At 41.5% G+C, this 12910-nt stretch overlaps 1 protein-coding gene across 12 annotated transcripts in view; it reads right to left on the bottom strand.

The window, feature by feature from the left end:
• Positions 1-12910, bottom strand: part of itpr1 (inositol 1,4,5-trisphosphate receptor type 1) — a 96525-nt gene that overhangs the window by 21045 nt on the left and 62570 nt on the right. For 5 of the 12 annotated variants that reach the window (XM_018093683.2, XM_031901146.1, XM_031901149.1 and 2 more), the window contains 11 exons: positions 12725-12853; positions 12308-12334; positions 11835-11955; positions 11033-11217; positions 10734-10882; positions 10512-10623; positions 9999-10031; positions 3158-3184; positions 1371-1418; positions 893-1019; positions 610-800 (listed from right to left, as the gene is read on the bottom strand). In XM_018093683.2, coding sequence (XP_017949172.1) covers positions 610-800; positions 893-1019; positions 1371-1418; positions 3158-3184; positions 9999-10031; positions 10512-10623; positions 10734-10882; positions 11033-11217; positions 11835-11955; positions 12308-12334; positions 12725-12853 — 1149 coding nt within the window. The remainder of the gene's footprint in view (positions 1-609; positions 801-892; positions 1020-1370; positions 1419-3157; positions 3185-9998; positions 10032-10511; positions 10624-10733; positions 10883-11032; positions 11218-11834; positions 11956-12307; positions 12335-12724; positions 12854-12910) is intronic. The other 7 variants (XM_031901147.1, XM_031901151.1, XM_018093685.2 and 4 more) reach the window with 4 other exon arrangements.

The following is a 12910-nucleotide window of genomic DNA, read 5'->3' as shown; positions in this document are numbered from 1 at the left end:
AGCAATCCCTAAGCTGCTGCAGGACTATGGCCATCAGGTCCTTCCGGCAATAACTACTGTGGCATCACCATGGCATACTATGCCCTAGCTATATTTATAAGATAAGTAACCAGCAGTCATTTACTGCAGAGTTTAGTTTTAGAATTATGGCCTGGGGGTAAGAGCTGATGAATGTGCGTTTGAAAATACAGAGCTTACAGGGGGAACCCACAGCTAGAAAGCAGTGAATGTTAGTTGTAGACAAAATGTGGGGCTCAAGTTGTGGCCAGAACAATACTGCAACCCATAACATTGTACAAATGCACATCTGAATGTGGCTCCAAGCAAAAACGGTCACCAGAAATCCTCTGAGGAGTGATGGGAGATGGCTAGGAGGAAGCAGGATTAACATCTCAGATAAGAAGTTTCCTATATAATAAAGAGTATGCTTTCCCACAGACAGCAATAATTCAGCTTACCCAGAGTAAAAGACATAAAAATTACCTTGAAATTCCATGGCCTGCATAATGAGATACAGTGAAGCCTGTGTCAAGGCCTCCTTGAAATTTTTTAATGTCTTCACAGTTAACAGCATAGAACATGTTATGACATTTCGGAGATTGGCCTCACCTGGATGGTAGTGTTTCCTCCTTCTAGCAAGGCAATGGCTAATAGGATGCTTTCATGGAACACACGATCACTGGTTGCATTCATGATTAAGTCGATGACTAAATCCGAAGCCCCTTGCTTATCAAGGTGACACTGAACATCTGAGAGAGACATCTCGCCTCGGCTGAGAGTTCCTGATCCAATACCACCACCTATTAGATAAGTGATGTAAGGATGTAGAGTTAGACTAAAGCATTGCAATTAACCCCACAAAGGCATTATACAACAAAATTTGGGCACCAACCTCCTGACTTCCCACTGCCACCTCCCGATAAAGGGCCATTCCCAAAACTTGTCAGGCTCTCACGTCTTCCAGCTGGGCGTATATTACCATAGTACCGATTCACTAAAATTACCCTTAAAGCTTCTCCCTAAAACAAAGGAAACATAAATTATATTGTTCTCCAGATCTGGAGTTCTAGCTAACTGGTGCTGTTGGACCTTGTGAGATACATTATCTTGAGCTTCAATCTTTTGCATGTAGCAAGCATAATATGCCCTATATTACAACCTCAGATCAGTCATGTTACTCCATCATTAATTTACACCCGACACACAACACTAAGGAAATGGTTTAATCATGTGAACACATTACAGCTCAAAAAAATTGCACACAGAATATGTTTCATACTACTTAAAAGACAAAAAACAGATTGGCAGACAAGATCTCAATGGCAACAAAATCTAAGGATTGAATGTAAAAGGGCAGAAGTGCTACCTACCCTCTTGATATCCTCCAGTTGTCTCAGAGGCTGGGCCTGGACATGCTCCTGTGATCATGCAAAGACTAGATTCATAAACAGAGCAAAGCCCCAACTCCCAGGGATCCCCTCACAGAGACAGGTGGAAATGGAGACAAGGGGTATGAAATGACTGGATGATGTACAATAGCCTTCTGGGCACCAATGAAAACCACTTAACCCGAAATATCACTTAAATATTACATGATTTGCATTCCTACATTTATACATGATTGGGAACTGCAATTGGGTTACCACTGATGAAACTATTTTTAATTATGATGCATTTGGTCACAGGCAATGTTGGTAGGGAACTATAATGCCGATCTTCCAACAAAAACTCAATTATAAAAATATGCACAGTGGGGAAAAAGGGCACTTTAGGTAAAGGAGTACATTCCTTACTGGTTATATTTGGAAGCAGGTTAGTTAATTGTCCTCAATTACACAGGTGTTTTTACACTCTAGCTAAACCTTCTGGAAGGGTATGTATGTAGCTAGTTCCCACCCCACTGAAGTCTCAATGCCTCAAGTCACTAGTCCAGGCATTCTTTATTATGGGGATAGATTTTTTTTCAATTTGCTTATATCCATTTTTATCCTAACCCTATGGCCATCAGATTGCAGGTAAGTCATCCTGACTTGACATTCCTGCCAGCTAAAGACACTAACATAATAGGGACCCTATCATATTAAGCAGTTTGTGTACACTGAACAGATCTGTATCACCTTCACAAACCACACTTTCATTTGCTTATTTGAGTACTGGTCCCTTCTCATAACCTAAAGGGGCATTTTGGCTCATTTCATCATGGAGTTGTTTATACAGGGGCATTTCCAGATTTGCTAATCACTCTTCCCCCTGTGACACAGCAGTAGGAAGCGTTGGAAGCTCTTACAAATGAGTCAGGCTTAGATAGCCATAGTTTTGATATTAAGCAGTGCATCAGATTTCAGGGGAGGCAGGCCTTCTGAGCACTTTTGAAAATATCAGACTCAACATATATTGCTGTTTCTGTTGCAAATGAGCCCTAGTTATATTAAAATCAAACAGGGGAATCAACTTTTGAACCTAAAACTGGCTTAGAACTAGTCACATACTTTGTTTAAACTATCGTCTATAGGAAAAAATGTATGCTGTATACAGGAGAACTATATCATATTAGCACATGGATCCATTTTTGGGGTCCCAGGCCAAAGTTAAAAGTCTTTGTAAAAAAATGTAATTCCACGGTTGTGTGACCCTTTGTCTGCAGTTAAACCAACTCCACTTGGTCCAATTTTTAAATGTGCACTTATCCCTAGAATCCAGATGGCATGCAAAAGACAGAATTACAGATTAGGAAGATGGAAGGTAAAAAAGCAGAATATTTGAAAATGGGTGATGAGATGTAGTGAAGGTGAGTTATAAGACTAAATTTCTAGGAATGACACCCCATATCAAATGATCAAGGGCCAGTTTTAAGGTAGAACAAAGGGGATTTACCCTGGGACCCAAGAGCAAAGTAGTCTAGGAAGGGAGGGGAGACTATGTTTTTGTATAAATATATATAGCTTTAACATATACATCAGGCAGGCCCAATCTGCAGCACTTTTACTGTTGAACTTCAGCTTCTCTTTCCCCACTTGGTCTTCCTGTACTATTGGGGGACCCCCTCTTCCCTAATTCTGGCCCTTGGGATGATCACAAATGTTCCACAAACGAATAAGATTTTGGGGTAATTGCCCAGGGTGAACTGGTACAGAGCCCCGGACAAAACATTACACACCTCCTCCGACCCGTGCAGTTTCGGCGACTGAAGCCAGCGATATGGGGCAGATAGAAGCAAAATGGAAGTATTATAAGCAGTACACTACAATCAGCCACTGCAGCACATAAAAGGGATGAGTCTCAGGGATAAAAACAACAGTGTTAAAGGACACAGAGACTTGTGGGAAGGGGTTAATCAGTTTTCCTCCCACACAAGATCAGTGATTCAGCAGAGGAAGGGTCAAAGATATCCTTGTTACCATCTGGACATAATTGGGGATACATATTTGGGTCAGGGAGTGTCCTTTCCAGACAGCCTCTCTCCCACACACACAAAGTCTTGAGCTCATGAGAGAGAAGGTGGCTGAATAACATGGACTGATGAGCTGATCTGACTGCTAGATCAGGGCGGATATGCACCTCCGCACAAGCCTCAATTTACTGGAACCTGAAGCTGCTCTCTGGCTTCCATATTAGTCATTACTCCATCTGTGGACAAAGCTCCCATCAGCGTGTGAAAAGAGAGAGGGCTGCCATGCTGGCACAAGTATCCAGATGCCTAGCAGCCCTGCTACCGTCATTTGGCCTTCCCTTTAAACAGCAAATGTGTTTATTAGTAATTAACGTTGAAGGTCACAAGAGCAGAGATCCATTTCCATGGGGGGGGGGGGGGGTTTGGAATCTTATGTAATAGGTCTGTAGTTGGCATCTCATCACCAGGCAAGCAAAACCACAGTGAAGGGCAATGCCAGAAAAGCAAAAAGTTAGAGAAAGAGGACATCTGGATTTTATGCGGAAATGTACAGCCTTACAATATGAGATACAAGTGCACTCTAAAGGGGTAAAAATAGATATTATATGGGATAATAATATACTCCCCCTAGATATTTAAGAAGTATAGAAGTAACTGAGACGTTATTTCACATACACAAGCAAGGCTGCAGCTGGTGGCCCCTAAAATCATTTATCAGTATCTTCTCGTTAAGCACTGCTTTGATCAGCTTAGTCGCTCTGCTCTGGAATTTCAAGATTTCTTTTAAGAAACTGCAATGTATATTTTAGATGGGGGAGTGGGGTTTACAATCACTTTGTAAAGGGGAAAAATTACCCTCACTACCATTTCTACATTTTAATGCAGGACATTACCTTGCTGGCACTTCCTGCTGCCATCTTATATTAAGGCTTGTGTTTATATAGTTCACCTAAGCTTAATAGTTATTATGCATGTTGCTAAGGCTCCTCCATGTAAATACCAGGGATTCCCAACCTGAGCCCCTACCCTAGCTTCTGCTTAAGTAGAAACTTAGTGACACAGGAATAATAAGAGCATACAATTAGCAGTTCTTCCCATCTCCAGACACTTGGCTGAGGCCACTAGCATTAATGGCTCAGCTGCAGCTGGAGAGTAATACACAAGGAATTCTCGGCGCCAAACACTTTCTATCCAGCTGATCCTATTTCCCACTGTTTTAATGCTGCTTTTACTACATGGAATGTTCTAAATAGTTAGTGAATGTCTTAAATACTGAAAATGCTCTTTAAAGGGATAGTTATATGAAAGTTGATTTTTGATGTGATGGTGACACTATTTTAAGACCATATTAACGGAGACTGTGGGGAGGATCTACATAGAAGAAAGGTGCCATGTTGCCTTTTGGAAGGTAAGGCACCATAAAAAGGTTTAGGAACATGGTGGTGATCTTCAGAATACTAATGGGCATTGGCAGGCCTGGACTGGCAATCTGTGGGTTCTGGTAAATGCCAGAGGGGCTGCTGTAAGAAGCCATAGACAGTCACTATTTAGTGGGTTGGAGGGGGGCTGTTTGGGCCTCTGTGCATTAAAATGCCAGGGCCTATTTTATATCCCAGTCCAGACCTGGGCGACTGCCATTCTGGAACTACATCCCCTTAGCCATGTGTCATTATAAACGTTATCCACAATAGACTGGCAAGACTGAAAAAAATGAAGTGATCAGCCAAATAGCCTTGGCTCAGCCACACCAGGAAAGATTATTCTACATTAACAGAAAGTCCCTTTTCCCAACTTATGATATAATCGGTTACCTGAGAGTTGATAAAAGTAAGGATTAAATTGGAAGATCTTAGGACATAGTTTTTTTTGGTTTTTTTTTAGGGAGAATGAACTCTGTTACTAAATAGCTAACAACAGTAATAGTCAGGTTCCCAAAGTGCATTGCTCCAGGTTCAACAATGGCCTGAAGCTTATGTAACATATGGAAATACTAAAATGGTTTGATAAATCACTCCGAATTCTTAAAGATTAGCTTGACAGACCCCCCCCCCCCCCCCCCCACCTCTTATGGCTGCTATAATTAAAGAAAGTCCACCATATTAGGACTTGGGGAACACTGCAAAAAAAGAGCATTGGTTCCAGAAACACATTGGGAGTGGACTGAGGTTTCAAGCTGAAAGAGCATGCTGCAGTGCTTTACTGTAAGAACCAAAATTGCTGTCCCTTAAGACTAGATTAAAAGAACAGGAAGTTCTGGTCAATGGAAAAAAGCTTTGGTTGAAGGGGGAAGACCTGATTAATAAAAGTGCGATTTCTAACCTCCAGTAACCTGTTGTATTATAATAGAAGTCAGTTTTGTATGAACCATCTCTGCTGTCCCTGGATCACAGCCACAAAAGCCTCCATTATCAGGGCAGAGCAGGCCAGTGTAGTATTAGTGGAATGAACGGACTGCGTGTTGGGAAAGCAACAAGCATCCCCACCCCCAGACAGACATTTCTCCAATACTGATATGCTATATATAGAGCTTAGAATCCCTCTGAATCTACACTGCTGCGGCAGGACAGTAATAAGAAATGTGGGATTTATTATAAGGCAAAAGCGGAGTGGAAAAAAAGAGTTGACTCATTTGGGCAGCTAATGAAGTGAAAGTGTAAGAAATGTCACAGATTTCCTGATGCGTTGGTAAGGGAGTCTAGGATTAGTCTGGCACAAAAGCAAAGCTGATTGGTTTGGAAAATTGGTTTTGGAAAAATGCTTAATTCATGGTAGAACTAGCAGAAAGATATTTTTAGAATATGTGCTGCCTTGTTACTAGATTTATTCTAAATTAAAGCTGACAAGGAAAATTTCACAATGACGGCAAGTAGACCAAAGCAAAAAAAAAAAAACTACTGTAGAACCCCGATTTTATGTTTCCCAGGGGACCGCATCAAAACAAAAGTAAATTCTGTGAAAATGTAAAATCCAGGAAAAAACGCAGCTTGCCTGTATGGGGCCGTGAAAAAAACGTCAATTCCGGGAAACCGTAAAACCCAGAGGAGTAAATTGGGGTTTTACTGTAGTTAGTTTAGCACATCCTGGTTGCAGTTGACAGTATTGCACGGGTGGTCCGAGGCGGCCAGTTTACAGCATACACTGAGTTGTATATTGATGTTGTCAAGGAAACCAAAAGCCTTAGGTGAGAGTATGTACTAACTGCCTAGAAATTCCATACTCTGTCGACAATATAAGCATTTACTATCTTGTATGTCAATGCTTTGTCATCAGCATTTCCGAGAAGGCAAGTTATGGGGTTTGCTTAATTGTGATACACAGACGTGGATTTAGTCATGCTTGTGTACCACCATAAATGATGCCCTGAGTATACGCTCAGCTAAGATATAGGAATAGAATTCGGCTATCCTGAATGCTTGGGACTAGTGATGAGAGAACTGGTCCAATTTCACTTAAGGTGGCCACACACGTGGCGATCTGACTATCTTTCGTGCGACCATCGGTCGCACGAAAGATCGTCAGATCCGCCACTAACCTTCAGGGCTGAAATGGGCAGATAAGGAGATAGAAACAATAGGATTTCTACCTCCTTCTGCCGATTCAGCGCTGAAGGGAGATTTTGGTCAGGCGCCTTCTATGGCACCCGATCAAAATCTTTTAACCTGGCTGATCGGCGAGTCGACCGATAGCAGCAGCAGAGGTTTCGTACAATATTATCGGTGCGTGTATGGCCAGCTTTAGGGATGCACAGAATCCACAATTTTAGGGTTCAACTGAAGCCCAAATCCTTTGTGAAATATTTAACCAAATAATGAACCGAATCTGAATTCTGATTTGCATATGCAAATTAGAATAAGGAAGGGCTAAAAAGAACCATGCATGTTGAAAAAATCTTCAACTTCTGTGTTTATGGGACAAAAAGTCACATCATTTTTAGGATTCGGATTTGGTTCCGCCAGATGCATGGATCTGGCTGCATCTGAATCCTGCAGAAAAAGGCATAATACCGAACCAAATCCTGGATTTGGTGCATCTCTAAAAATTTGTGAAATGGCAAAAAAGTTGTGAAATACAATAAAGTCAGTGTGTTTTTTTTACAGCAAAACCTAGCTTTTGGAATAAGGGGTCTTTCCATAATTTGGCCCAGTCTGCTAAAAATTATTGACATAAAAAAACCCAGTAGGACTGATTTACCACCAATTTGGATTCATGCAGCTTAGTTACCATCAAGTACAAGGTACAGTTTTATTATTAGAGAATAAGGAAATCATTTTAAAAAATTAGAATAATTTGCTCATAATAGAGTCTATGGGAGATGGCCTTCCTGTAAATCTGAGCTTTCTGGATAAAGGTCCCCATACACGGGCTGATTCTAGCTGCCAATATCGGTCCCTTAGACCAATTCGGCAGCTAATAAGTCCGTGTATGGGCACTACCGACGGGCTTGCCCGACCGATATCTGGCTTGAAATCGGGCAGATCTTGATGGGGCAGGTTAACAAATCTAGTCAGATCAGGGACCGCATTGGCTCGTTGTTGAGGTCCCCAGACCGACTTTGCCTATACCCACCGTAATAATTTGATCGTTTGAGCCCAGGGCCAAACGATCGAATTAGCCTGGATTCTCCCGATATTGCCCACCCGTAGGTGGGGGATAACGGGAGAAGATCCGCTCGCTTGGCGACATCGCCAAGCGAGCGGATCTTAAAGTGTCTGGGCACCTTAATGTGTTTCCAGATAAGGGATGCCATAACTGTAAACAATGGATTGCAACATCAATGTGCATGCAACTAACACAGGACCATAAATGTATAACAGGCTTTTTATTATGCCAGATTACACAAACATGTCTATTTAGTCTTTAAAATGCAGAATTGTTGGTGGAACAAAAGGCCACTGCTATCTACTGCAATGTGTCTAGGTTTATAACTTTATATAAAGGCTACCTATATCTCTCATTTTCAGCTTTGTGGATAAATATACATTAACAGCAGTTAAAAGACCAGGCTAGTTCAGGCCCGCGCTGGCAATCTGTGGGTTCTGGCAAATGCCAGAGGGGCTGCTGTAAGATGCCATAGACAGTCATTATTTAATGTGCTGGTGGGGGTGGGGGGGGGGGGGCTGTTTGGGTCTCTGTGTACTTGAAATGCCTGGGCCTATTTTGAATCCAAGTGCAGACCTGGGCTAACATAACTAATAAGACTTCGTTTTAGTTGAATTTTGTAGTCTTTTTAAGAAGGGAAAAAAAATTGTTGAAAAACCTAATTCAAATGTGGAATTAGGAATTTTTGAATTTATGAGTGCATTAGTTTGTGATTAATTATATCAGTGGCAGGTTTAGTAGGTTTTTCTAACTTGGTGTATTTAGGAGAACCAGGCAGCTTGTTAGTCTCCATCATAATCATCCTTTCTCGCAACAGAACTGCCTGGAATTCATCCTTGCTTCCAACGGCTATAAAATTAAGCAAATTGAATTCATACCACCCATATAAACTAGCATTGAGATTCTGCTCATAATTTGATTACAAACCTTCATATCAGTGCGTAACAGGAAACTTTAAAAAAAAAAAAAAAAGTATACTTCCCCTTTAATATTTCCCTGATGAAAAAGGGCACAAGTCTCATCCTATATTTAATCCCACCTGTTGTGAAATGCAAGTCCTCGGCCCTGCTAAAAACAGGCGGGAGTGTTAGGGCTGATGTACACAGCTCAGCTAAGCCAGATCACGCACACACACACACATGGGATTGAGATTCCTTATTTGTGATGCACGCCAGGAATAGGTGGACTCTGCATGTGCCAACTGACCCTTCTGTGTTGTTCAGTCTTTTCTATTGGCTGTACAGACTGGTCCATAGCAGAAGACTTCATGTACCGGTGGGTCCCACCCAACAAACAAAGCTGTGCAGACTGGGATAAGCTGTACATAGCTTTACAATGAAAACAAACGTATCACTGATCCGGGGAGGAATCTGATTACTAGACGTAGGAATTAATGTCCCTGAATAAGGCAGGTGATGAAACCTCCCTATATATAGGGATGGGATTTTAGCAACCTGCAACATAGGAGTATCGGTAAGTGTCCTTGTAACGAAAACACAGATCCCATCACAAACGTACAGATTTAAAAAGGATCTGACTGGTTCGGCATGCTACAGCGAAAGTAGTACCTTAACCTCTTTATCGCTGGACAAGAGCAAACACCATGGCTATGACAGATCATGGACTGTAAGCACTCCCAGCTATAAAGGGCTTCAAGGGAAATCATCATTACGTTGTTACGTAACTAATCACACAAAACAACAACCTCTTTTTTGTGTGTGCCGACAACAGTTTAGACAAATACATATCATTACAAAATTCTTACATACTGACAGCCACACCTTTGTATTGCCCTGGGGCAGGGCAGTCAGTTCCACACTGTGTTGCCTCTAGGCAGGGGAATGCAAGGTAGACACACAAGCAAATAAGAAAAAGCAACTCACAAATACCTCAATGTGACACAATTAAAGACAAACACACACAAAAAAGCCATGATAGTTTCCCTTTAAGGTGGGTCACCAACAGCAGGAAATGGGGGAAAATGTACATGAATTAAATAGGTCTAAACCTCTGAGCTTTCCACTGCATCGAGAGCTACCAGCTGCAAAAGAGTAGAAATCAGGTGTTAGAAAGTGGAACCCTGCCAACAGTGGCATTTCACTGCACTGCTGTGTAGACCCTTGTCATGTGAAGGTGAAAAAGAGTTACGCAGCAGAGAAAGGGGGCTTGTAGCAGCTAAAGCTTTACCCAATAGCTACATTAATTAAAGCAAATGTGGAATAAAAGAAAAAAACTATTTAAATGGGAGGTCAATGGCTCAGAGGTGTTAATGTACAGTGTCAACTTGTTTGAATGCTAGCAAGATAATATGTTGGCACTATATAAATGAAGGCTAATATTACTAGACCTACATGGCCGAGGTTTATAGAAGCTGTAGTTTAACAGCTGGTGATACCAAATGTTTTTTTAGCCTTTTCGACAACAGCCAACACTTGTATTCGCTAAATGCAGATCCAGTGCCACCTAGTGCTGGATTTCTCCATGGCTGAGAGCAGCAAACCATTCCCATTTAAAGATATACCTTGTCTCCAAAGCCCCTGTCTTTGGCCATCATCTCTCTTAGCGTCTGCAGGACTTTGATGCACAGTTTTTCCTCATTTTCTTCTAAAAGCAGCTTTGTGTGCCGAATGAGCCTGGAAGTGGAATGACATAAAATCTAGAGGTAACTGTTGTTTCTTTGAAATTACCTAAATGCCATAAAAATGAATAGCTGCATTATGTATCAGCGGATAACATAACTTACTTGCATATGAACTGGCCACTCTCACACTTCTTACGAGCATCTGTGTTCTCTGGAAATAGAAGTTCTGGTCGGTGTAAGACATCAACAAGGACTGAAAGTTCTGCTTGAACCAAAGGCCGGAGGCGATCTTCCAACGATGAAACTATATCCTTTTGAACCAAACAGAGGGACATTGAAAGGAGAACATCAACCCAGTAACAAGCAGAAGAGATAGGTCACCAGCTCAGATGCTTAACATTATAACGTTAGCAAAAACATTAGACAAAATTGCTATTTGAGTTGTGGTGCACACCAGGTACCTGCAGCCTCTCAATGATGTTTCGGTAGTCCCTTGATGCCGTAAGTACAGAATCACGTCGAGCTGCATTTCGAACAGACATACGCCAGCTCATTGCAGTCTTCTGTACGATGTTATGGCTCTTCAAGAATAAGTTGTTTACCTGGCTGTCCAGGTCTACAGGGATGGCAATGGCTCTGCTTTTTGCTGTGTGAGAATAAGACATAAATAGCTTTGTCACAAAAAAAAAAAAAAAAAAAAAAAAAGCTTCCAACTTTCTACGTGTCGGTGAAGTAAGCATGACTTTCTCGCAAAGTTCCCTTAATTTAAGAAACTAGATGCTGCCCATGACAGTCTAGGATGACTACCATATTATGCGATTTGTATAGGTTAGGGGTGACCCAAATCCGTTAATTTAAGAAACTACGAAACTACGGTAGATGCCGCCCACGATATAGTCTAGGATGACTACCATATTATGCGATTTGTATAGGTTAGGGGTGACCCACATCTACAAAGTTGGTCTTAGTTATTTCTTTCACTAAATCAGTGCAGTACTAGCTTACACTGGATCATAAATACCAGACTACTTTGTGTACCGTGTGTATAAGGGACATTCCGCTACCATTTACTAGCAAGCGTTTATTATTATTATTATTATCAGCACCAGAACAGGAGTTGCATGCTTTTATTTGCTCCCGTATCTACATGCTTTTGTTCCCCAACTCACACTGCATCTGGACTGTACCACAACATCCAATATACCTCCCCCCCTGTTGGGTATTTTTTTTTTTAAGCAATCCCCATAGTCTGTCTGCTCTTACCCACATCTGAAAGAACTCGGATGCAACTTTCTACCGATGCTTTCTGGGAAGGAAGGAGCCAGTTGCAGTGATAAACTCGGAAAATGGCCTGTAGTAGCTGTACAAATACTGGCTGCCGAGTCTGGAAGGAGAGAAAACACAAAAATCAGACAAAGATATGAGATTTTCATCAAGTACCCAAAACTTCCACCTTTTTTTCGTCACAGGCTTCACATGATACGCGTTACCTTTTTTCACAATAGTAAAGACTGAGCATTAGGCCAAGGAAAACTGTAAGCTAATTTTTAAAGGTAAATGTAACAGGGGTTTGTAACCAACCACCATACTAATCCAATCACCACGTACCAAGGAGAGTGGTAGAGGAATCACTGTACGTGCCAAAAGATACTGTGCCCAGTTACCAATCTCCAATAATCAAATTTAGTGATGCTAGATTTCCCCTATAAAAACAGATTTTTCAGACCCGCAGTTACCTGATGCACCATGGCGAGCTTTGAAACCTGTGTTGAGAGCAATTATATTAGCAACATTTTGCACATGATCAACCAATATTTGTAATTTTAAAGCACCACTCGTCACAATTTTAGTGCCCCTTTGTATTTATCCACGTATTAGGAGGAGAATGTGTAGTTCTAACCTTTTTGCTTTTATCCCTTTAGTTTATATAAATGTGTTGCACTGTAGGTATTCCCCCCCATCTACACGGTGGCACAAGTCTGGTCACAAACTCTGCTACCAAATGAAACACAAATCTGAACCCAACCACCAGAGGCACTGTGGCACTTTACCAAAAATTGAGACACATTCTACAGGAATACTCCCATATGTAACATCATTAACTGACTTCTACCTACCCAAGCCATCTTTATCTGTCCCCAGCCACCACATACCTGTAGAGTTGTGCTTTGGTCAGAAAATGGAGAGCTGAAGAAGGTGTTCACTATGCTCATCACGGTTTCGGTTACATAACGTTCTAGAACAATGTCAGCATGCTTGCGATCGCTTGTACTGTTACACACCTGAGGAACAAACACAATGTGCAATAAAGACAAGGAAGCTAGCATCTAACGCAATTA

This window comes from Xenopus tropicalis, chromosome 4 (assembly GCF_000004195.4).
Source record: "Xenopus tropicalis strain Nigerian chromosome 4, UCB_Xtro_10.0, whole genome shotgun sequence".
NCBI classification, from domain to species: domain Eukaryota; kingdom Metazoa; phylum Chordata; class Amphibia; order Anura; family Pipidae; genus Xenopus; species Xenopus tropicalis.
The sequence above is the reverse complement of the archived record's forward strand: the minus strand, read 5'-3'. Positions and strand labels throughout refer to the sequence as shown.